Source organism: Geotrypetes seraphini, chromosome 11 (genome assembly GCF_902459505.1).
Source record: "Geotrypetes seraphini chromosome 11, aGeoSer1.1, whole genome shotgun sequence".
In the NCBI taxonomy this organism is placed as follows: domain Eukaryota; kingdom Metazoa; phylum Chordata; class Amphibia; order Gymnophiona; family Dermophiidae; genus Geotrypetes; species Geotrypetes seraphini.
Window position 1 is genome coordinate 60,955,739 of NC_047094.1, and position 26,523 is coordinate 60,982,261.

Sequence of the window (26,523 nt, forward strand, 5' to 3'; positions counted from 1 at the left end):
ATTCCACATGCCTATCAGATCTTTGTCTCTGGTGCCCTGTGACTTTTCCTCTCCCCTCCCCCCCCCCAAATTTTTTTAAAGGTTGCTGTGAAGGCATGGTAGCAGAGACAGTAAGGGAAAAAAACTCAAAACATGGATTGAGGTAAGCTCAGAGAGAAGTTTACAGCTGAGGCAAATTTGTACCTGGGATTGTGTTGGCAGTTGGGAGCCAGGAGACTTCTCAGTCGAGACAGTGTGCTGGGGGAAGCTGTTGCTGGTAAGTCTGACTTGTTTGTGCTCAGAACCACAATTGGGGCTACATATCCAGGTGTTTATGAGGGTGAGTTTCTGCCTTGAGGCTGGTAAATGGTGACAGTGCTTTTGGCAGTATGGCGGCACCTTTGGAGATGGGGAAGCGATATTCCTGATGCAGGGCACATTGGGCATCTTTAGGCCGCTACAGCAAGTGCAAGCCAGGAATCCCTTGGGACAGGACTGATTTGGCTGTTAACAGCACTTTGGATGTTGATGCACGACAGTGGGTCCTGCAGTCAGAGTTCACTGGGTGAGGCTGAAATCTGTAAATGCAGCACCGAAAGTACCACATTTCCACATTGAGATGGTCCGGTCAGTAATTGCTGTGGTGGCACCTGGGGAAGTCCTAGCCTACCTGAATCTGATGGAGGCATACTTTCATATCCCCATTTTCCTGTTCCATAGGAAATACCTGATATTTTACGTCCTGCAAAGGCATTTCTAATTTGTGGCTCTACCCTTTGGGTTGGCAGTGTCTCTGCGTATCTTCGCCAAGGTGATGATGGTCATAGCTCACCTCTGCTGGATGGAAATACATGTACACCCATACATACACCCATGGGTGATTAGCTGGTCAGAGCCCCGTCAGCCATAGAAACATGATGGCAGAGAAAGGCCAAATGGCCCATCCACAGTTACCATCATCTCTTCCTCTCTCAGAGAGATCCCACGTGCCTATCTCAGGCCTTTTTGAATTCAGACACAGTCTCTGTCTCCATCACCTCTTCTGGGAGACTGTTCCATGCATCTACCACCCTTTCTGTAAAAAAAAAAAGTATTTCCTTAGATTACTCCTGAGCCTATCGCCTCTTAACTTTATCCTATGCCTTCTCATTCCAGAGCTTACTTTCAAATGAAAGAGAATCGACTCATGCAAATTTATATCACGTTAATATTTAAACATGTCTATCATATCTTCCCTCTCCCATCTTTCCTCCAAAGTATACAGATTGAGATCGTTATGTCTGTCCCTATACGTCTTACGACAACGACCATGCACCATATTAGTAGCCTTCCTCTGGACTGACTCCATTCTTTTTATATCTTTTTGAAGGTGCGGCCTCCAGAATTGTACACAATATTCTAAATGAGGTCTCACTAAAGTCTTATACAGGGGCATCAATACCTCCTTTTCCTACTGGCCATTCTTCTCCCTATGCACCCTAGCATCCTTCTAGCTTTTGCAGATCTCCCAGCGATTCAAAACCTCAATGCCTGATGGTTACCTTCATGTTCTAAGTGCGTTGGGAGCCACCCTAGAAATGATTCCCTGGGTGAATGGTAATTTATGTCTCCTACAGTGTCATTCCCTCCAAATGCAGCTGCTCTGGACTGTGGAAGCAAGGAACAACTTGTGATGGTGGCTCCGAGTATACTCCTTATTGAAGGGCATTCGTTTCCGAATCTCCTCATGGGTGATCCTAATAAATGATGCCAGTCTTTTAGGTTGGGAGACCCTTTGTGGTGGGCATCTGGTACTGGGCCAATGGTCTCTCCATCAGAGAAAATGGTTTATAAATTGCTTAGAACTACGAGCTATTTAGCTAGCATTAAAGTTGTTGGAAAGAGATCTAGACGGCAAGGCAATCAGAGTATTTTCAGACAATGCCACTGTGGTAGTTTACATGAACAGACAAGGAGGCACCAAGAGTGCCCCGTTGAGTCTGGAAGCTCAGATGTTCAAGTGGGAATAAACTCACCTTCAGGTGCTCCCTGCAGCCCATGTAGCAGGAATGGAAAACATGCAGGCTGACTTTCTCAGCCGGCACACTTGAGACCCAAGAGAGCAGTCACTGTCTCAAAGAATGTTTAGGCTCATTGTGCAGTGCAGCCAAAAATGCGAAGTGAGTCACTTCTACATCTGAAGAGATGAACCGGGAAGCGCAGAGTTGGATGTGGTGGTTCAACCTTAGCTGGAGGAGAGGCTGCTTTATGTGTTTCCACTGTGTCACATGGTGGGCCGGGTCATTCGTAGAATCAAGACTCACTTGGGACTTGTGATTCTAGTTTGGCCTTGACTGCCATAGTATGTGGATCTAGTATAGCTCCTTCTGCTGGTTATGCCTCTCTATACAGCCTAGCATCTTCCTGATTACAGCCACCGCCTTGTCACACTGCTTTGTCACCTTCAGATCCTCAGATCCCCCAAAGTCCCTCTTCCCATCCGTCCATATCAGCTTCTCGCCTCCCAGCACATATATCTCCCCAAATTCATCACGCTGCACTTCTTTGTTTCCCTAATTTCTGTTAACATTTCAGCATCTGTTCATCCTGGTCAGGTGGATGGTAGTACACTCCTGTCACTAGCCTTTTCCCCTTTGCACATGGAATTTATACTCATAGGTGTTCTTTTAGTCTATTCAATTCAGGCTCTCCTGACTTTAAGATCATCCACACACTATTCTCTCAACATCCCATCCCTAAAGATAATCGGTACTTGTTGTACCCTCATTTTTTCAGTCACTGCCCCTCTAATTTGGAACTCTCTCCCTCTACACCTTAGAGCTGAACAAAACCTGCAGAAATTTAAAAGCAGTCTTAAATGCTTTCTTTTTAAAGACATCTATAACTGAAAAAAAATAAATTTTTTTTTTACAAAAGTAGATACTTTCACTACATTTTACTTTTCCCCCTTTCCTATTGTATTTTCCTTTTATGTATTCTTTATTAGAAATTGTAGTTCTTCCTTTTTTCCCAAAGTTCTCTGGTCATAAGATGTATGATTAGTCGGTGAATGTCTTTGGTCATAAGTATGTATGATTAGTTGGTATATGTCTAATAATTTAAATTGTTTGTTTCCCAGCTATTTTAAATTATTATGTACAACGCTTTGTACCTTTGGATAAGCATTTAATCAAAAATTTAAATGAACTATGAAACATATAATGCTACATCTTCACCAATTTGATCCACGCTATCACCCTATCACTGCAAAATAATTTGTACCTTGGTATCGCAATGTCCCATTGGTTATCTTCTTCCACCAAGTCTCGAAGATGCCTATTATATCTCTTTTCATTTAGTGCAATATATTCTAACTCTTCCATCTCTTTTCTTAGGTTTCAGACATAGAAAATGACACAGGGACAAATTTTTCCCTGTCCCCATGGGAACTCATTTTCCCATCCCGGTGAGTTCTTTGCCTGACCCTGCCTTATTCCTGCAAGCTCTGTCCTCATCTGCACAAGCCTCAAACACTTTAAAATCATAAGTGTCCGAGGCTTGTGCGGTTAAGGCAGAGCTTACAGGAATGGGGCAGGGACAGTAACAAAACTCATGGGGACAGGACAGGGAAATTGAGTTCCTGTGGGGACAGGGAAAAATTTGTCCCCATGTCATTCTCTATTATCCCAGGACAAGCAGGCAGCATATTCTTGACTGATGGGTGACGGCACCGACGGAGCCCCGGTACGGACACTTTTAGAGTGATTGCACTCTAAGAACTTGGAAAGTTCTAGAGACCGCACCGCGCATGCGCGAGTGCCTTCCCGCCCGACCCCGACGCGCGGTCCCTCAGTTTCTTAGTTTCCGCGGAGCTAAGAAGTCGCATTTTCAACGGCTGTTGAAATATTTTTTCATTCGCCTTCCCGCTCGCGTAAACTTTTTCGGGTTCTTTTTGCCCTTCCGTTTTTCTTTTCTTTAAAAAAAAAAAAAAAAAATTTCTCTTGTTTTAGTCAAGTTTCTTGATTTGACCCGGCGGGGCCTACTGCCATCATCGAGGCCTCGGCCTTCGATTTGGCAGAAGCCGTTTTTACGTTCATGCCCCCCCAGCCCGGGTTCAAGAAGTGCCAGCGGTGTGCACGGCCTATTTCCCTTACAGACCCGCACAACTGGTGCCTTCAGTGTCTGGGTCCGGAACATCAGGCCTCTACCTGCACCCGCTGTGCCACTTTGAAAAAGCGGACTCTCAAAAATCGAGAGATACAGCAGAGACTGCTTTTCGGCACCGACATGTCCGACCCCGCGTCTTCGGCGCCGGTCTCGGTACCTGTTTCGTCGGCACCCACCTCATCGACGCCACGCGATACCGCGTCGGCGTCGCAGCATGCAGGTAAGCCGGCTAAGAAGCCTTCCCCGCTGGAACGTCCTCCGGTCTCCATTGCAGAGAGTCCAATCCTGCCGACCGTGAGGCGCCAGCGGAAGCGCTCCGCCCCTATTGAGGTGAGTCCCTCGACATCGGGCTCCTCATCTCCGGGGCGTCGAGCGGCACCGCAGGTACCGCAGAAGAAAAAAGCGGTACCGGTGCCCTCCCTTGATGATCGCATTGCGGCCATCTTGCAGGTACAGCTGAAGGAACAGCTCAAACAACTCCTTCCAGCTCTCCTGACACCGAGCCCTCCGGTATCGGTCCCCACTGAGCAACCGGTACCGATCGTGGAACAGCCAGTATTGTCACCATCCACTCCTTCGGTACCGGTACACTTGACCTCATCGGCATCGATGCCTGTCCTCGCACCGGAGCCTAGGTCTCATCACCAATCGGTACAGACATCGGCTCCGGTGCGACCGATAACATCGCCCGGTACCGCGTCGGTGAGGTCGGGTAAGTCGGTACAGAAGTCCCGACACCGAGAACCATCCACCCCTGAGTCTCGGGACCGTGGTCCCCATGTTCGAGACCCTGATCTGTGGGGCGACTCTGAAGAACCTCTTCAGTCAGAAGGGGAGTGTTCATCAGAGGAGGACGAGCCTGTTCTGCAGGATATTTCCTCCAAACCTGATTCCACCTCTTTCTCTTCTTTTTTAAGAGATATGTGTGAATCTCTTTCCATTCCCTTGGAGGCTGAGTCTAAAAAGTCCAAAGCTTTTTTGGACGCTCTTGATTTTGACCAGCCTCCAAAGGAATTCTTGAAACGCCCTTTACATGACATCCTGAGGGAGACCTTTTACAAGAATCTGGAGACTCCTCTTACCATCCCGGGAGCCCCTCGCAAATTGGATTCCCTTTATAAAGTAATCCCTATCCCTGGTTTTGATAAACCACAACTCTCTCATGAGTCTCTTCTTGTAGAATCCACCCTCAAGAAGTCCTTAGGAGCTAGTGTTTATGCCTCTGTCCCTCCTGGCAGAGAGGGTAAAGCCATGGACAAATTTGGTAAGCGACTTTACCAGAATGCGATGCTTGCTAATCGTTCTGGTAACTATGCTTTTCATTTTTCATTTTATTTAAAGCATCTCCTTACCACCATGGCTTCCTTCGAGCAGTACCTTCCTGTGGGGAATCGTGAGGCTTTCCATCAGTGCTCTTCAGCTCTTTTCCAGCTTAGGAAATTCATGGTAAGGTCTATATATGACACTTTTGAGCTTACCTCTAGAGCAACAGCCATTTCTGTGGCCATGCGCCGTTTGGCTTGGCTCAGAGTCTCTGAGCTTGATGTTAATCATCAAGACCGGTTGGCTAATGCCCCATGTTTAGGGGATGAGCTGTTCGGAGATTCTATGGACTCAACGACCCAGAAGCTCTCGGCTCATGAAACCCGCTGGGATACCCTTCTTAAGACCAAGAAGAAACCTCCACCTTCACGGCCATTCAGACAGCAAACGGCCTATCAGCGGCGTTTTGTGGCTCGCCCCTTGCAGCCTTCCACTCAGCAACCTAGGAGGCAGCGTCAACAGCAGCGGCAAACACCTAGACCTCAGCAGCAACAACCAGCTAAGCAGCCTCCTCCACAAAAATCGACTCAGCCCTTTTGACTTGATCCTAGAGGGCATAGCCAGCGTTCAACCATCTCCTCTCCTCCCTCAACCGATAGGAGGACGACTGTCTTTCTTTCTCAGCCGGTGGGAAGTTATCACTTCGGACCAGTGGGTCCTCAACATCATCCGCCACGGCTACTCTCTCAACTTTCACACCCTTCCGGGCCAAAGTCTACCAAAAGAGTCTGCTTTGCATACTCCTCAATCTGCCCTCCTTTGTCAGGAGGTTCAGTCCCTCCTACTTCTAAACGCCATAGAGGAAGTTCCTCTGGACCAAAGAGGGCAAGGATTCTACTCCCGGTATTTTCTAGTCCCCAAGAAAACAGGAGACCTCAGACCAATTCTAGATCTGCGAGATCTCAACAAATGTTTGGTCAAAGAAAAATTCAAGATGCTATCTCTAGCTACGCTTTATCCTCTCCTCGATCACAACGACTGGCTATGCTCTCTCGATCTCAAAGAGGCCTACACTCACATTCCAATTCATCCGGCCTCCAGACAGTACCTTCGCTTCATGATAAATCACTGTCATTACCAATACAGAGTGCTCCCCTTCGGTCTTGCCTCCTCTCCAAGAGTGTTCACAAAATGTCTGATAGTGGTGGCAGCATTTCTACGCTCCCACCACCTTCAGGTTTTTCCCTACCTGGACGATTGGTTAATCAAGGCCATTTCATCTCAGACTGTTCTTCTGGCCACCAACCAGACCATCTTTTTTCTACAACTCCTGGGGTTCGAAATCAATATACCCAAGTCTCACCTTCTTCCTACGCGGAGACTTCAATTTATTGGAGCGGTACTGGACACGGTCCAGATGAGAGCCTTCTTGCCGGACAACCGTCTTCACAACCTCCAATCGCTCTGTCAGCAGGTGCTGTCCCAGCACTCCATTTCTGCAAAGCAGATGATGATTCTCTTGGGTCACATGGCCTCCACAGTTCATGTCACACCCCTGGCACGGCTTCACCTGCGCACTCCTCAATGGACCCTGGCTCTCCAGTGGTCTCAAGCGACAGACTCTTGCTCACGACACATATCTGTGACATCGTCTCTTCGTCAGTCTCTGCAATGGTGGTTGATATCCTCAAATCTCTCCAGGGGCCTTCTATTCCATCTGCCTCCTCATCATCTGGTCATCACCACCGACGCCTCCCCTTATGCATGGGGAGCCCATCTGAACGAGTTCCAAACTCAGGGCCTTTGGACTCCTCAGGAAAAGAAGCATCACATCAATTTCCTGGAACTCAGGGCAATGTTCTATGCCCTCAAGGCCTTCCAACACCTTCTATTTCCTCAAGTCCTTCTAATTTGCACAGACAACCAGGTGGCTATGTACTACATCAACAAGCAAGGGGGAACGGGCTCTCGCCTCTTATGCCAGGAAACCCAGAGAATCTGGGCTTGGGCATCCTCGCGCCGCTTATTCCTGAAAGCAATTTATATTCAGGGAGAACAGAACTACCTAGCGGACAAGCTCAGCAGAGTTCTCCAACCCCACGAATGGACTCTCGACCCATCGACTCTACAGTCCATCTTTGCACAATGGGGCACTCCTCAGGTGGACCTTTTTGCAGCTCCTCACAATCATCAGTTGCCCCAATTCTGCTCCAGACTTTACTCTCCTCACCGTCTGGCAGCGGATGCATTTCTTCTGGATTGGTCCAATCTGTTCCTTTATGTTTTCCCTCCTCTGCCTCTCATGCTTCGGACCTTGTTCAAACTAAAGAGGGAACGAGCCACCATGATCCTGATTGCACCACGGTGGCCCAGACAGCATTGGTTCTCCCTTCTACTTCAACTCAGTTCCAGGGATCCATTTCTACTTCCACTGTTTCCATCTCTGCTTACACAAGATCAGGAAACCCTCCTCCATCCCAACCTGCAATCTCTGCACCTGACAGCTTGGTATCTCTCGGGCTGACTTCAACTGATTCTTTGTTATCTCAGCCTGTTCGCTCCATCCTGGACGCCTCCAGGAAACCAGCCACTCTACAATGTTACCATCAAAAGTGGACGAGGTTTTCTTCTTGGTGTCTCCTACATCATCATGACCCCAGGTCTCTTGCTGTGGAACCTCTATTGGATTATTTGCTTTCTCTGTCTACTTCTGGTCTCAAGTCTACTTCCATCAGAGTTCATCTCAGTGCCATTACGGCTTTTCATGAGCCAGTCCAGGGGAAACTCCTTTCAGCTCATCCCCTGGTCTCCAGATTCATGCGAGGTCTTTTCAATCTGAAACCACCTCTCAAAGCACCTCCGGTGATCTGGGATCTGAACGTGGTTCTCTCCGCCTTGATGAAGCCTCCATTTGAACCCTTGGCTACTGCCTCTTTCAAGTTTCTCACTTGGAAGGTACTTTTTCTTATTGCTCTCACCTCTGCCAGGAGGGTCAGTGAGCTACATGCACTAGTTTCTGATCCACCTTTCACTGTCTTTCATCACGACAAGGTGGTTCTACGTACACATCCAAAGTTTCTCCCTAAGGTTGTTTCTGAGTTCCATCTCAACCAATCTATTGTACTACCTGTTTTTTTCCCTAAACCTCACTCTCATTCCGGGGAACAGGCTCTTCATACTTTGGACTGTAAGCGGGCCTTAGCTTACTATTTAGATCGTACTAAGCCCCACAGATCATCTCCCCAACTTTTTCTGTCCTTTGACCCGAATAAATTGGGACGTCCTGTTTCTAAGCGCACACTATCTAATTGGCTTGCTGCGTGCATTTCATTTTGCTATGCTCAGTCCGGACTGACACTGGAAGGTTCTGTCACGGCACATAGAATTAGAGCTATGGCAGCATCTGTAGCTTTCCTCCGTTCCACGCCCATTGAGGAAATCTGCAAAGCTGCTACGTGGTCCTCAGTCCATACTTTTACATCTCATTATTGTCTGGATGTTTTCTCCAGACGGGATGGACATTTCGGCCAATCTGTTTTACAAAATTTGTTTTCCTAATGGCCAACCTTCCCTCCATCCCTCTTTTTGTTAGCTTGGAGGTCACCCATCAGTCAAGAATATGCTGCCTGCTTGTCCTGGGATAAAGCACAGTTACTTACCGTAACAGGTGTTATCCAGGGACAGCAGGCAGATATTCTTGCGTCCCACCCACCTCCCCGGGTTGGCTTCTTAGCTGGCTTATCTTAACTGAGGGACCGCGCGTCGGGGTCGGGCGGGAAGGCACTCGCGCATGCGCGGTGCGGTCTCTAGAACTTTCCAAGTTCTTAGAGTGCAATCACTCTAAAAGTGTCCGTACCGGGGCTCCGTCGGTGCCGTCACCCATCAGTCAAGAATATCTGCCTGCTGTCCCTGGATAACACCTGTTACGGTAAGTAACTGTGCTTTCTGGCATTTGCATACAGATATTTCAAACATTTTTGCCATTCCTATTTACAACTTGCTCAACAGTTCACATGGGTAATTTGCCATCTTTAAAATCGGTCTCCTCTGTATTTAAGGACATCTGGTTTACTGTGGTCTCTATTGCAACCTTGCTATTGGGATGCCCTATCTTCTCTATTATGGTGGTCTCTATTGCAACCTTGCTATTGGGATGCCCTATCTTCTCTATTATGGTGATGTCTTTTAAAGATACCTTGATCCAAACCATGGTCTTTTGAGCAACTGTCGGCCTTTCCCCAGTTTCTAGTTTAAAGGCTTCTCTGTCCCCTTAAATGTTGATGCCAGCAGCCTGGTTCCACCCTGGTTAAGGTGGAGCCCATCTTTGCAGAATAATCTCCCCCTTCCCCAGAATGTTGCCCAGTTCCTACCAAATCTAAAACACTCCACCCCGCACCATCACCTCATACGTGCATTGAGAGACACTGGAACTCAGCCTGTCTCTTGGGTCCTACGTGTGGAACAGGGAGCACTTCTGAAAACAGAAATTATGCTTATTGGAAATGAAGAACAGTTTTTGCAGGTACAAGAGGTAAAGTTGCAAGATGTGACATTGTCAATCCTTCCACATAGGAAGTTGTTGGGGGTTTATTTAGATACTTAACTCACAATGCAGGAACAGATTTTGCAAGTTAAGTGTTATTGCAATTCCAGGCGCCTGGGCCAATCAGGCCTTAGACTTAGTGGGGATGGGCGGACCCGCTATGCCTAAGGCCTGATTGGTCCAGGATTCTAGAGCCTGGACCAATCAGGCCTTAGGCTTCGGAAGGATGGGCCCGGAAAGGGTGGGCCCGCCTCATTTCGACGAGACTGGCCTGCCGGCTGGACGGGCAAGTCCCGTCTGGCCAACAAGGAAAGGTTAGTTTGGTTGGGGGGAGGTTTGAGGGCTATTAGCGCGGGGGGGGGGATGCGGAGGGGGTGCGTCTTCCGGCAGGAGGGATTGGGCACCCACCTGCCAGTGATCGGTAGTGTCGGGGGGGGCGGTCGGTAGTGTCAGGGGGCGGCAGTCGGTAGTGTCGGGGGGGGGGGCATCTTCTGGCAGGAGGGATTGGGCACCCTCCTGCCAGCGATCGGTAGTGTCGGGGGGGGGTCGGTCGGTAGTGTCGGGGGGGGGGTTGGTCGGGCCTCGCCTTCAATATAGGCGGCCTGGGGGGTCGGTCGGTAGTGTCGGGGGGGGGGGGGGTTGGTCGGGCCTCGCCTTCAATATAGGCGGCCTGCCTGGGGAGCATTTTTTTTAAAAACGTGCATCCCGATTGGCTGATTAGACAGCTGTAGGACGCCTACAGCTGCCTAAAATCAGGACGCACTTTGGAGAATCAGGGCCTGAATGTCTTGGGTAGGAGTGAAATGAGACTTGCTCATATGGCACAAATTCAGCTCAGAAAACAGAGGCATTTTTTTGGCCAAAATAAAGTTAAAACCTAAAATTTAGTTTCTGATTTAAGAATTAGGTGAAAGAAATAGTAAAATGTTTACAGAGAGAACTGTTTTCAGGGTCATGTATGGGTTACTCTACATTAGATTCCCCTTCCTTTGCTCATTGATGATGCAACCCTTATAGCAGAGCTTTGTTGGGGATATACTGTATACTTGTGCAGAAAAGTCCTTGGTATCACTTATATGATACACAGCACTCAGGCAGGGCTTATGTTGGCACATTGGTAGATGAGAGCAGTAGGTTGCATGGGACCCTGCAGGCCTTTTGTCAACCGGGACAACTTCCTCATTTTCAAGGACATCTATTTTATTGTCTGATCCAGGATTTGTGTTTGAGGTGCTACAGATGTATGTTAAAGATAATTTATTTTGACCTCTCCCTCCAGTTCCCATATGTAACTCCAGCACCTCATGAACCAGTGAAGACCCTGCGAAGTCTAATAAATATCCGGAAAGATTCTCTTCGCCTTGTTAGGTAAGTGTGTGCGCTAATTTTTTTTTTTTTTTTTGTAAGACATTTTAAAATTAAACATTGAGCTTGATTTTATAGGATGCCTTGCTGCATTATCAAAAAGTGCATTGGCTCCCAGTTGCTCACCGCATAATATATAAATTAAGTCTGTTAACTGTCAAATCTCTTCTCTACAAAACTCCCACCTTTATTTGTAAATTATTGATTCCCTACACCTCAACAAGATTACTGAGGTCAAACGACAAACACCTATTAACAGTTCCCTCACTCAAAATCATTAATACACGGTGGCAATTCATCTTTTCTGTCACAGCCCCCCATACATGGAATTCCTTCCCTATTTATTTAAGGGAAGAACGTAATCTCTACAGATTTAAGAGCAAGTTAAAAAGCTTTCTGTTTAAAGACGCATTTGAGAGCTAGAAAACCTGACTAAGAACCTCAATTGAATCCTATTTCATAACTTTTTGAAGCACATTGCTTTTTCCCTTCCTATTGTTTTTTCCCCATACATGTCTTACTTACTACCAACAACTTGTATTTCTCTTCCCATCCTTTCCTTTTTGTTTCAATATTTTTTTTTAGGTTAGTTCTAAGTGTTTGTTTTGTTTCCCCCTAAAATTTTGTAATTTTATTGATTTGTACATCGCTTAGAATTTTGAATAAGCGATTGATCAAATTTATAATTAACTTGAAACTTACCTAAGAACATAAGAAATGCCTGCACCGGATCAGACCTGGGGTCCATCCAGTCCAGTGATCCATACATGCGGAGGCTCAGCCAGGCGTACCCTGGTGAATACATTAGTCACTTATATCCCTCAATGTATCCTGCAAGAAGATGTGCATCCAATTTTCCCTTAAATCTTAGAATGGTGGTTTCCTCCACCATCTCTTTCGGAAGGGAGTTCCAGGCGTTCACCACTCGCTGTGTGAAGCAGAATTTTCTGACATTTGTCCTGGCCATGTCCCCTCTCAGCTTCAGGCCATAACCTCTGGTCCGAGTCTGGGTCACATTTGCCAATGTGAATAACGCTATTTCTTGCTCACCATCCTTTCCCCCTGCTGGTGAGTGAGCTTGCTCCATTTTGTCGATTCCTTTTAGCAATTTAAAAGTCTGTATCAGATCCGGTCTCAGTCTTCTCTTCTCAAGGGTGAATAATCCCAGTTTTCTGAGGCGATCTTTGTAGCTCAAGTTCTCCATACCTTTTACTAGCTTCATCGCTCGCCTCTGCACCCTCTCTAGCAGTGTTATATCCTTCTTCAGGTATGGAGACCAGTGTTGGACACAGTATTCCAAGTGTGGTCTGACCATTGCTCTATAAAGCGGCATTATGACCTCCCTTGATGCTACTCGTGATTCCCTTCTTTATCATGCCTAACATCCTGTTAGCTTTCTTTGCCGCTGCTGCGCATTGAGCCGATGGCTTCAGGGTCCTGTCTATCTATCTACCTGTTCTCCCTTCATGTGTATTGGAAATGGCTTTGAGAAATCTGCATAAAAGTACATGTGTATATTTGCATGCAGTTTATAAGAGCCCTTTTTATATGTTAAGAAAATAAAATTAACCCCCATGTAGTATTGTGGAAATTATAGTTCTGCTTTTTATGTCTTTCCCCCACCCTAGCCATGGGTGAAAACATAGTAATGTTTTCTCTCTGAAGGATGGTAATTTCTGTAGCAAAGAACAGGTCTAGTCAAAGCTTGCTAAATGGTGAAAAATGAGCTTGTTTTTTGAAAGTGACTGGTCTGATAGGGGTGACACTACTTTTTATTAAAGTCTAGTTTAAAAAGTGGTAGAAGGTCCTTGTATAAGCATGATTTTCATGTTGGCACATTTCAGCATCGGTTGATGTGGCTCACTTTTCAGCATGGTTAAAACCTACCCCTATTCCCTTTTTCATAGTTGGTAGTTTAACCTAATTAAATTCCAATGTTCCTTTTAACCCAGTGATCTCACTCGTGGCCCAGGGACCACATGCAGCCCGCCAGGTAGTATTTTGAGGCTCTTGGTATGTTTATCATAATCACAAAAGTAAAATAAAATAGTTTCTTGATCATATGTCTCTTTAGCTATAAATGACAATATTATTATTAAGACTTAGCCAAAAGGAAAGATTTATAAACTATAAAGTGTTTTACCTCATGCAAAATTGTCATTTCTTTAATAAGGCATTAACTATTTTTTCTGAGGCCCTCCAAGTACCTACAAATCCAAAATGTGGCCCTGCAAAGAGTTTGAGTTTGAGACCACTGTTTTAACCCATATTTTGCCAGGGCTGGCATTATGGAGGCCCAGGACAGCAGCACTCCCCCTGATACAGGAGGGCCTGAGACAGCTGGTGGGCTTTAGGGCTCCCTCCCAAATTTCTGACCTGGGGCTCCTTTTAAACACTAGCCTTTGACCTTTGCAGTGAGAGTCCAAGTTAGAAAGCCTCTAGATTGCACTGTCTTTTGTGACTTAGTACATGAGCACCCTGAATTCTACCATACCTGTCTATGGCCTGGATGCACTAAAATCATCATTAAAATCCTGTGGGTCACTGTGGGGTAGACAAATTGTCCGATTTGAAAACTGCAATCGATGTTCAAATGAGTTTCATGGAGATACGTCATAATCCTATCTGATCAGTTGCTAGAAAAGCTACTTTGACATGTGCAGAGCCAGCAGAAGAAGCTCCAAAGCAGTCTTCTGCCGCTCAGAAAGAGGGGACATGATTGAGACGTTTAAGTATGTCACTGGTCGCATCAAGGTAGAAGATGATGTTTTCCTTCTTAGGGGACCCTCGGCCACAAGAGGACACCCGCTGAAAATAAAGGGCGGGAAGTTTCATGGCGACACCAGGAAGTACTTCTTCACTGAAAGAGTGGTGGACAGCTGGAATAAGCTCCCAGTACAGGTGGTTGAGGCCAGCAGTGTGCCAGTTTTTAAGAACAGTTGGGATGCTCATGTCGGATCTCTACGAGGGAAAAGGTCATCAGAGAGCGATTAACTAGGGGGGTGGGTCAATGAAGTGGGCAGACTCGATGGGCCTTGGCACTTTTCTGCCGTCACTTTCTATGTTTCAGCTGTTTGGGGCAGGAAGACTTTATTGTTTTTCTTTTTTGCCACATTTTTTTTTGCTCTGCAATAATTTTTATATCATTAGTTCACTGCATTGGAAGTAATCTTTTTCTCCAGCATGTGCATGAACTTGGTTGCCCAGTTCTAATGCACAGCTGATTACTTTGGTTCCTATGTAAGGAGTGCTAACTACAGTATTTCAGTATCTTGACCAAACTGTTGCTTTATTCTGCCTTGCTTTATTCTAGACGTGGTTCTAAAGGGAAATGGTGAATGGCTAAACTCTAGGAATTGCAGACTATATAAACAGTTCTGGTCCTCTGATTAGTAGACAGGCCTGTTGCTTTGCAAATAGCAGATTATTTGTTTATTTTGTAATATTGGCAGGTACAAGGATAACACAGACAACCAAGCTGAGGAAAGTGCAAAACCCAGAGTCTTGTACAGTCCAGAATTCACCTTTGATGCTGATGCTCGTGTTGCCATCACCATCACCTGTCAAGCAAGTGAGGAGTTCATCAGTGGAATGGCAGTGTGAGTTTTGTGCAGACATTATATGAGCAAGGAATATAATTTCTTTGCTCAATACCTTTGTAATAAGATCATTAGCAAAAATGTATCTGTTACATGACTCAAGCCTGAGTCTCAGGGGCATTACATTTTGTAAAGGAATGAGTAAATGTTGTAAAATATATTTTAAATATTATATTTCCTAAGGTAAAAATGAGTAAAGAGTATCACTGACTTATTTGCATCATTTTGCTATGTGATTAAAATTGTGGAAGACTGAGAAAGATCTGTCAAAGTTCATTTGGAAGAAAATGCTGTTTAGATGCTCTGTTCTCTTACTGCATGACAGGAACCTTCCTTCCTTCCTTTCCAAGCTTCTAAATCTTTTTTTTTTATAGCTGTTTGTTTGCTAAATTTTTTTTTTTCATATAACATCAAAAAAGCAATCAAACATTAAACCAGTCCTTTTTCATTATAAGTCATACTGTCTTCCTTCAGTACAATGCATTTTCAATCACCTAGGACCCAAGCTTTACCTTCTAAAGTGATAGCAATAGGAAATGAGCAAGCAGAAATCAATTAAGTCATCCTTTCGAATACTTACCCTTCTGCATATCCTGAATGGACCACTAAGAAGCATAGGAGTCTCCCATTTTTAGGTATTTTCATATCTTGCTATACTGCCTTTTGGGCAGGGAAGCTTTATGTACATAGAGAATGAGGGTAGAACCGGGCAGTGCAACTCAGGTTTCACTTGCTGAAAGAGTAGACATCATTATGTTGGCAGGTAAGAAAGGAGTTTGTGAAAGTTTCCAAGCACCATCACATTAAAGATTTACCAGGGCTGAAGGTAGTGCAGCTTCAAACATTGGTGAAGATTCCTGCATCTGCTGGTAAAGATTAGTAGGGACCTGTAGAAGAGTGAGCAGAGGCACTAGCACAGCCCTTAACCACTTGGCATTGGCGGTTGAAGGAGACCTACCGTATTTTCACGCATATAACGCGCGCGTTATACGCGTTTTTACCTACCGCGCATACACCTCGCGCGTTATATGCGTGAGCGCGGTATACAAAAGTTTTAAAACATAGTTCCCACCCCGCCCGACGCCCGACTCACCCCCCCCAGCAGGACCGCTCGCACCCCCACCCCGAACGACCGCTCGCACGCGCTCCCACCCGCACCCGCATCCACGATCGGAGCAAGAGGGAGCCCAAGCCCTCTTGCCCGGCCGACTCCCCGACGTCCGATACATCCCCCCCCCCGGCAGGACCACTCGCACCCCCACCCCGAACGACCGCTCGCACGCGCTCCCACCCGCACCCGCATCCACGATCGGAGCAAGAGGGAGCCCAAGCCCTCTTGCCCGGCCGACTCCCCGACGTCCGATACATCCCCCAACGAAGGAATGAGGCCGGATTGGCCCATCCATCCTAAAGCTCCGCCTACTGGTGGGGCCTAAGGCGCGTGGGCCAATCAGAATAGGCCCTGGAGCATTAGGTCCCACCTGGGGGCACGGCCTGAGGCACATGGGCCCAACCCGACCATGTGCCTCAGGCCGCGCCCCCAGGTGGGACCTAAGGCTCCAGGGCCTATTCTGATTGGCCCACGCGCCTTAGGCCCCACCAGTAGGCGGAGCTTTAGGATGGATGGGCCAATCCGGCCTCATTCCTTCGTTGGCTGCCTGCCGGACAGGCGGGTTTGGCTCCCGTCTGTCCGGCCAACTACCAAAGGTACGGGGAAGGGGGGTGGGGGGGTCGTGGGGGTCGCCAGGGGGGTCGCGGGTCGGCTGGGGGAGCGGTCGGAGGTTCTTGGGGGGGGCGGTCGTTGGGGGGGAGGGGGGTTTGCGTCGAGGGCAGGAGGGCCTGGGATCCCTCCTGCCCGTAATGTAGTGCGGGGTGGGGTTAGGGGGTCGCCGTGGCCAGGAGGGTTTGGGCTCCCTTCTGGCCCAACTACCAAAGGTACGGGGAAGGGGGGTGGGGGGGTCGTGGGGGTCGCCAGGGGGGGTCGCGGGTCGGCTGGGGGGGCGGTCGGAGGTTCTTGGGGGGGGGGCAGTCGTTGGGGGGAGGGGGGTTTGCGTCGAGGGCAGGAGGGCCTGGGATCCCTCCTGCCCGTAATGTAGTGCGGGGTGGGGTTAGGGGGTCGCCGTGGCCAGGAGGATTTGGGCTCCCTCCTGGCCCGATATTGTTGGGGAGTCGGCGGTCCTTCGGGGGGAGGGATGTATCGGACGTCGGGGGGGGGGCATCAGGCTTTCAGGATGGGGACAGACCTTCAAGGGGGGACAGTGCACGGAAGTCAGGGGGGGTGAACGGAGAGTCGGAAAGTCAGGGCGGGCGAAAGGAGCGTCGGGCAGCATGCGCGGTATACCCGTGAGCGCGGTATACCAAAGTTTTTGTACATATCATCGTGATTTCTGCGCGCTATACCCGTGTGCGCGTTTTATACGGGTGCGCGTTATTTGCGTGAAAATACGGTAAATCTGCAATAGTGCTGGGGAGGTGAGAAAGTAAGGGAGGATAAGGAAAGTGAGAGGAGGAGGGGAAATGAAGATGGGAGTAAGGAGGAGGAGAAAGGAAAAAGTCAACAAGAAGAGTTGGTAGGCTGATTCAGACCCAAATCTAGTACCCCCCCCCCCTATTTTTTAACAGAGCATTTGAGAGCTGCTTGGCTGGAACACCATGATTGAGTTTTGATGATACTTTATTATATTACTACATATACTGTTAGGTTATTGTACATATGGGTTATACAGTCTTTCTTCAGGTATCTCCTGCCCCCACCAATATAGCCATCCTTCCAAATGCAATTTTGACTTGTGCCTCTAGGTCATGTTTTCCCTCTAGTTAACTTAATTAGTGTATATGTGATTGGTTATGGGTAAAAGGCATTGATATTCCTATTCAGGTGTATAGTTTGAACTAGTTACATGATGTATTCTGATTCTAGATATAATGGGAAACAGTTTGCCACCTTGTTTGATCATTAACTATAAACTATAAAGAAAAAAAAATTACAAGCTTCTTTAATACACAGACCAGAGAGCACCTACTGGGCAACAAGTGCAGAAGCAGCCATGGAAACAGCTGTTACCATAGAGATAGAAAGCATGAGGCATGAACAGTGATTGTTATCCTGCATAAAGGAGACATTAGAAGAGCATGAGGTGGTTATATAAAGAACAAATAAATTAGCATTGATTTTTCATGTCATGTCTTTGGAATGCCTCATGGTAACTATTGTTGCATAGAAAAATGCAGCAGGTTAATGCACTATCTGCTGCCGCTAAAAAGGGGGGAAAAAACAAAGGGATATTTGAGGAGTAGCTTAAATTATCCCAGGACAAGCAGGCAGCATATTCTTAACACATGGGTGACGTCACCGACGGAGCCCTCGGTACGGACCTTTTAACTAGAAGTTTCTAGTTGGCCGCACCGCGCGTGCGCGAGTGCCTTCCCGCCCGACGGAGGAGTGCGTGGTCCCCAGTTTCTTCGTTTCCGCGGAGCGAAGAAGACGCGTGTATTTTTTCAACGGCCGTTGAAATCACTTTTTGCCTTCCCGCTCGCGCTTTTGTTCTAAATTTTTCTTCCTCTACCTTCGGGTTTCCTTTTTCTTTGAATTGCAAAAAAAAAAAAAAAAAAAAAAACTTTGATTTTTCTTGTTTCTTTCGTTTTTGCCCCGGCGGGGCCTGTTGCCATTATACAGGCCTCGGCCTTCGATTTTGCGGAGGCTATCTTCCCCTTCATGCCCCCGCAGGTCGGTTTTAAGAAGTGCCAGCGGTGTGCACGCCCGATCTCCGTTTCTGACCCACACAATTGGTGTTTGCAGTGCCTGGGTCCGGAGCATCGGGCAGATTCCTGCACCCGCTGTGCCACTTTACAAAAACGTACTCTTAAAAACCGAAGAATCCAGCAAACCCTTCTCTTCGGCTCCGAGTCGGCGATGGATTCATCACCTTCAACGGCGGTACCGCAGAAATCGGCACCGTCAAGCTCGACACCGACCGATCCCGCATCGGCGCCACTGGCGCCAGGTAAGCCGGCTAAGAAGCCTTCCTCTTCCCTCGAGCGCCCTCCAGCTACGGTGACGACACCGTCCATACCGGCATCGCACCGGTCCCGTAAACGCTCCGCCCCGATAACGGTGAGTGCCTCGTCATCGGCCTCCTCATCGCCGGGGCGTGGAGCGGCATCCAAGGAACCGAAGAAAAAGAAAGCGGTTCCGATGCCACCCCTAGATGACCGTATCTCGGCCATTCTACAAACTCAGCTTCAGGAGCAGTTGAAGAAACAACTTGAACAACTGCTACCCTCTATCCTGGCACCGCTCCTTCCGGTACCAGACCGGCCCGAGCCCCGCACCGAGCCCCCGGTGTCCACTCCTTCGGTACCGGTAAACACCTCGATGCCGATCCTTTCGGCCCAACAACTTCCTGATGATCCTGTGGTTCATTCTCAACCCACAGTGGATCCTACTCGGCACCAGGCGGTACGGCACTCTTCTCGGGACCGAGAACGACGCCGATCGTCCTCCCCTGGTACCGTTTCGGTGCGCTCTGGTAAATCTTTGTCCAAGACTCGCCACACCGCACCCTCCACCCCGGTGTCCCGACATGCACCAGAGGTCAGGGATCCTGATTTATGGGAGGAGACTCCTCTCGGTACCGAGGAGGATCCCTCCTCATCTGATGAGGAACCATCGGCACCTGATGCCACCTCTAAACCTGAGCAATCCTCTTTTTCTAAATTTCTGAGGGAAATGTCTGCTGCTCTGTCACTTCCCCTTGAATCTGACTCCAAAAAGTCCCAAGCCTTTTTAGAAGCCTTAGACTTTGAGCAACCTCCTAAAGAGTTCCTCAAGCTTCCCGTACATGACATCTTACGGGAGACATTCTACAAAAACTTGGAAAATCCCCTCACGGTACCGGGAGCTCCCCGTAAACTGGACAACCTTTACCGTGTCATCCCTATTCCAGGATTCGATAAATCTCAATTGCCCCATGAGTCCCTTCTGGTGGAATCCACCTTAAAAAAGACTCAGGGCTCCAGTGTCTATGCCTCTACCCCTCCTGGCAGAGAAGGTAAGACCATGGACAAGTTTGGCAAGAGACTTTACCAAAATGCCATGCTTGCCAACAGGGCAAACAACTATTCCTTCCATTTTTCCTTTTATCTCAAACACTTGGTCCAACAGCTGTCTGCCCTCCAGAAGTACCTACCTGAGCGCAAGGTCCCGCTATTCCAGCAGCACATATCTGGCCTTCTCCAAATGCGCAAGTATATGGTCCGCTCGATATACGACTCCTTCGAGCTCACCTCTCGGGCCTCTGCCATGGCTGTAGCCATGCGTCGCTTGGCCTGGCTCAGAGTCTCCGACCTGGACATCAACCACCAGGACCGCCTGGCCAACGCCCCCTGTCTCGGGGATGAGCTTTTTGGAGAGTCACTGGATTCCACCACCCAGAAACTCTCTGCCCATGAGACCAGGTGGGACACCCTGATCAAGCCGAAAAAGAAGGCTCCGCCTGCTCGACCCTATCGGCCTCAATCATCTTACCAGCGGAGGTTCTCAGCCAGGCCACTCAATCCGCCTCCCCAACAATCTCGGCGACCCCGTCAACAGCAGCACCATGCCCAGGCTCGGTCTCAGGCCACTCAACCCTCCAAGCCTCCTCAGCCTGCTAAACAATCTCAGCCCTTTTGACTCTTCTCTCCAGGGCATAGCCAGTCATCCACCCTCGCTGCCTCTTCCACAGCCTATCGGGGGTCGTCTCACCATTTTCTCAAGCCGTTGGGAAGTCATCACGTCGGACCAGTGGGTCCTCAACATCATCCGCCACGGCTACTCTCTCAACTTCCAGACTCTGCCTCCGGACAACCTTCCCGTAGAGTCTGCTTCAAACTCATCTCAAACCCCCCTCCTCCTGAGGGAGGTTCAATCCCTCCTCCTTCTCAATGCCATCGAAGAAGTACCTCCAGATCAAAGGGGGCAGGGATTCTACTCCCGCTACTTCCTGGTACCCAAAAAGACGGGAGACCTCCGTCCCATTCTCGATCTCAGGGACCTCAACAAGTGTCTGGTCAAGGAGAAGTTCAGAATGCTCTCCCTTGCCACGCTCTACCCTCTTCTTTCTCAACACGACTGGCTATGTTCCCTGGACCTCAAAGAGGCCTACACTCACATCTCCATCAATCAACATTCTCGCCGCTACCTGCGGTTCCAGGTACTGCACCACCACTATCAGTACAAGGTGCTACCGTTCGGCCTCGCCTCCTCACCCAGGGTCTTCACCAAATGCCTTATAGTGGTAGCGGCCTTCCTCAGGTCTCACAACCTCCAGGTGTTCCCCTATTTGGACGATTGGTTGGTGAAAGCACCTACGTCTCCACTTGTGCTACAGGCTACTCATCACACCATCTCTCTCCTCCACCTCCTGGGGTTCGAGATCAACTACCCCAAGTCGCATCTGCTTCCCACCCAGCGACTTCAATTCATTGGAGCAGTTCTGGACACCACGCTAATGAGGGCTTTTCTCCCCTCCGATCGCAAGCAGACCCTGCTCCATCTCTGCCGTCAGGTACTCATGCATCCCTCCATTCCTGCTCGACAGATGATGGTCCTCCTGGGTCACATGGCCTCGACAGTGCATGTCCTTCCTCTGGCTCGTCTCCACCTTCGTACACCTCAGTGGACGCTCGCCAACCAGTGGTCACAGACTACGGATCTTCTTTCTCATCCCATCTCTGTGACATCATCTCTTCAGCAATCTCTCCAATGGTGGTTGAACTCCTCAAATCTTTCCAGGGGTCTTCTTTTCCATCTGCCCCCCCACTCTATGATCATCACCACAGATGCGTCCCCCTACGCGTGGGGAGCTCACCTGGGAGATCTACGCACCCAGGGACTTTGGACCCCACAGGAGCGTCGTCATCACATCAATTTCCTGGAACTCAGAGCCATGTTCTACGCCCTCAAGGCTTTCCAACATCTTCTCTGTCCTCAAGTCCTCCTCCTATGCACAGACAATCAAGTCGCCATGTACTACATAAACAAGCAAGGCGGCACCGGATCTCGCCCCCTTTGTCTGGAGGCTCTGCGCATCTGGACCTGGGCCACGGACCGCAATCTCTTTCTCAGGGCGGTCTATATCCAGGGCGAACAGAACTCTCTGGCCGACAATCTCAGCCGCATCCTTCAACCTCACGAGTGGACGTTGGACCCTCCGACTCTACTCTCCATCTTTGCTCGATGGGGCACTCCGCAGGTGGACCTCTTTGCAGCACCTCACAACCATCAGCTGCCCCAATTCTGTTCCAGACTCTTCTCTCCTCACCGTCTGGCCCCGGATGCATTCCTGCTCAACTGGAGGGATCGGTTCCTCTATGCCTTCCCTCCACTTCCTTTGATGTTGCGGACCTTGTCCAAACTCCGCAAGGACAATGCCACCATGATCCTCATCGCCCCTCGGTGGCCTCGTCAACACTGGTTCTCCCTTCTGCTTCAACTCAGCTCCAGGGAGCCCATTCCTCTTCCTGTGTTTCCTACTCTACTTACACAGCAGAATCAGTCTCTACTACATCCCAACCTGTCTTCCCTCCACCTGACAGCTTGGTTTCTCTCGGGCTGACCTCTCCGGAGAATCTATCTCAACCGGTCCGCCTCATTTTGGACGCCTCCAGGAAACCGGCCACTCTCCAATGTTACCATCAGAAGTGGACCAGATTCTCCTCGTGGTGTCTCCGGCATCATCAAGAACCCACCTCTTTGGCGGTGGAAACTGTCTTGGAATATTTGCTCTCGCTGTCCAACGCTGGCCTCAAAACCACCTCCATCAGAGTCCACCTCAGTGCCATCACTGCGTTTCACGAGCCTATTCTCGGAAAACCCCTCACGGCTCATCCTCTGGTTTCAAGATTTATGAGAGGGCTCTTCAACATCAAACCGCCTCTCAAGCCTCCTCCCGTCGTCTGGGACCTGAATGTGGTTCTCTCTGCTCTCATGAAACCTCCGTTTGAGCCTCTTGCCACAGCTTCATTCAGGCTTCTTACCTGGAAGGTGCTTTTCCTAATTGCCATCACCTCTGCCAGGAGGGTTAGCGAACTGCATGCACTGGTTGCCGACCCACCGTTCACTGTTTTTCACCATGACAAGGTTGTTCTGCGTACCCACCCTAAATTCCTTCCCAAGGTGGTCTCAGCTTTTCACCTCAACCAGTCCATTGTGCTTCCCGTCTTCTTCCCTAAGCCTCAGTCGCATCCTGGAGAACAGGCGTTGCACACGCTGGATTGTAAGCGTGCCCTTGCTTACTACCTTGATCGTACCAGAGCTCACCGAACATCCCCTCAGCTCTTTTTGTCTTTCGATCCCAACCGTTTGGGCCGTCCTGTCTCCAAACGGACACTTTCAAATTGGCTTGCTGCCTGTATTGCCTTCTGTTATGCTCGGGCCGGTCTCTCACTGGAAGGATCTGTCACGGCCCACAGAGTCCGAGCTATGGCTGCTTCTGTGGCTTTCCTCCGTTCCACGCCCATCGAGGAAATCTGCAAGGCGGCCACTTGGTCCTCAGTTCACACGTTCACTACTCACTACTGTCTGGATGCGTTCTCCAGACGGGATGGACACTTCGGCCAATCTGTGTTACAGAATTTATTTTCCTAATGGCCAACCATCCCTCCTCCCTCTTTGTTAGCTTGGAGGTCACCCATGTGTTAAGAATATGCTGCCTGCTTGTCCTGGGATAAAGCACAGTTACTTACCGTAACAGGTGTTATCCAGGGACAGCAGGCAGATATTCTTAAGTCCCACCCACCTCCCCGGGTTGGCTTCTTAGCTGGCTTATCCTAACTGGGGACCACGCACTCCTCCGTCGGGCGGGAAGGCACTCGCGCACGCGCGGTGCGGCCAACTAGAAACTTCTAGTTAAAAGGTCCGTACCGAGGGCTCCGTCGGTGACGTCACCCATGTGTTAAGAATATCTGCCTGCTGTCCCTGGATAACACCTGTTACGGTAAGTAACTGTGCTTACAGGTACAAGATACTTATCTGAAATGCTGAAAAACAAAAAGCTCTGAAAACTGAATTTTGATGCAAACTGGAAGTAGACATTTTCCCTGACATGACACATGCTGAAACCAATGCAGGTTGCATGTGTGTCTCCTGTTCTCTGCACAATTCAAGTTGGAGGGCTAGAAAAATGGCAGAGCGTGCTGCAGATTCTACTCAGGGTAGCAACTTTATGGTCTTACGGTTTTTTCCTGACTTAACATTACCATTCCAAAATCTGAAAAATTCCAAAAACCAAAATATGCCTGGTCCCGGGGGAGTGTGGCTTGGCTGCAATACAAGATGGACGGGTAATTGTACAGCTTTTCCTTCAGCAGCACTATTCAGTCAATTTGTCAGCAAAGGAGGTCAAATTTCCTCTTTAAAACTGAATAATTCACTTGGTGAAATCTTCTGCAGTAAGTATGGCTTCTGGAAGACAGACCAGATTAGAGATAGCGTTTGCTGCAGGGGGCACAGCAAAACGGGCTAAACTGGACCCACCAACTCCATCAAAAGTGCCTCTCCCTAAGGATACATCTGAAAAGTTTGAACAAGTGATGTTGGAGCTAAAATCTACGAGAGAACTGCTTCAAGAAAATACAACTAAGCTAAATACAGTACAAGAAGAAGTTCATACTCGGCAGATGAAGGTATGTGATGCCAGGACAGAGTAGAACATCGGGTTTCTGAGGTTGAAGGCAGTTTGAATAATTTTCAAAATGATCATAAAATTGGCTCGTCTAACAAAAGAGCTGAAAGACGCTAATAACAGAAGTAGGAGGAACAACATCAGGATATTGGGGCTCCCAGAAGGGGTAGAGGGCTCAAATGCTATATCTTTTCTAGAAGATTTCTTACCTAAACTGTTGCCCCTCAATCTGAAGTATCTGTTAGAAATAGAATACCATCACATGCATCTAACAGACAAAACGGTCCCAGGCCCATGATATTCAGGATACTTTGTTTTCAGCAGGCTTTGGACATTTTATCTACTGCTAAACAAATTAAGTCACTGAAATGGCAAGAAACGAAAGTCCATCTTCTGCATGATTTCGCTAAAGCTACTGCTAGCTTGAGGAAACAGTTTCTGCTTCTCCGACCTCGGCTGCGACAGATGGGAGCTAAGTATGGGCTGCTGTATCCAGCAGTCATGAAGATAACATTCAACAATAAAACCAGTCACTATGAGGATCCGATCAAACTGCAGGAGTATATTAATCAGCACTTGGATCCAAAGACATAGAGGAGCAACAAGGAATGACTGGATTTATTATACAAAATCTATATTTTATTTTTGTTTTTCTTGTGGAAGGTTATACAAAGTTGTTTTTTTTTAACAAGGAATGAGTTTTGAATTTATTAGAATTCAGTCTTATTTTTTTAAGGAAAGTGTTTTGGTGGAAGTTATAGTAAGTTTAACGAGAGCCAGTGAAAAATGAGATAGTATGAGAAGGGGCGGAACTTCAACATTTTTTCCTGTTAACAAAATGGAGACGCCTGCTATAGTAACAGTGGCTGCGTTTGGAATTTGATAAGCAGGAGAGTTTCAGTTTAAGTCGGGCTGCAGTGCTGCTGGAGAGGTAGGGGCTTTGGAGACTATACGAACGTTGCTGTAAGTAAGAGAGTCGCTCCAGAGTTCCTGGAGGGGAGAGAGTTGATAGCTTGAAGAACAGATACTTGCACTGAACTCAAGGGAGGTAACTGTCCACTAAATGATTAAATTTGAACTGGGATTTTTTTTTTTTCCCATTGCTGTTATACAAGCTTTGCTTTCTTGCAGTTTCCATTTCGCTGGTAGTTGACTCTTGTTATCAGTCTGTAAAGTACTTAAGGTTTTCTCTCCCAGTTTGATCAAACCTAGCTGGAGTGATGGGATGTCAATGGAAACAGTTGGTCCCTTGAATGAAGCTTCAACATGCAGCACAACAGGTTCAGTAGAGTGTTGGATATTATAGATGAAGTTATGGATAACAAATCTATTTCTTCCTCCAGTCAAATTCATTTCCAATTCGCAGCTCTCATTCGGCTCTATATTTCCAATGTATGGCTCAATTTGAATGTCACAGTCAATGATTTTCTCCCATTCATATGTGATGGTTGCTATACTGTTGTTCCACATTTTAAATTGTTTTCTAATGGTTGCACCAATAAAATTTTCTCCAGGAAGAATGAATATATGTGGATCTAAAAAGACGTTAAAGGGTTCTGTATCACCTTTAGCATCTATATCCAGCACAATAGCATCTGCAGTCACAGGTTCTTCTTCTGCAAACACCTTCTCTCGTTTCACTGAATCACAAGGAGGTTCTGGATTGTCCAGCAGCACCATTTGAACTACACTGTGAAAATTTTTTTAACTCTGTGGGGGGTATAAGAGAGTATAAACTCAGAGTCACTGTGAGGTGGTAGTATACCATGGGCTGTTGTGATACTGAAGGCTGTCTCAATATCCTGGTCATATTTAATTTTAGCAGGATCTGGGAAGTTCTCCTGGTATCAATGCCTGTAAATTGGGTTTCATAATCTGCCAATAAAAAGGCAGTTCCATATGTCTGTAATTCCTTATGAGCAGCTTCTTTTTTGATGTGGCAAATAGATTTGAGGACTCAAAA

General features: G+C 48.0%; 1 protein-coding gene across 4 annotated transcripts in view; it reads left to right on the top strand.

Annotated features, from left to right (window-relative positions):
• MGRN1 (mahogunin ring finger 1) overlaps positions 1-26,523 on the top strand; it is a 156,902-nt gene that overhangs the window by 23,725 nt on the left and 106,654 nt on the right. For all 4 annotated transcript variants that reach the window (XM_033962959.1, XM_033962958.1, XM_033962960.1 and 1 more), the window contains exons 3-4: positions 11,211-11,299; positions 14,749-14,895. In XM_033962959.1, coding sequence (XP_033818850.1) covers positions 11,211-11,299; positions 14,749-14,895 — 236 coding nt within the window. The remainder of the gene's footprint in view (positions 1-11,210; positions 11,300-14,748; positions 14,896-26,523) is intronic.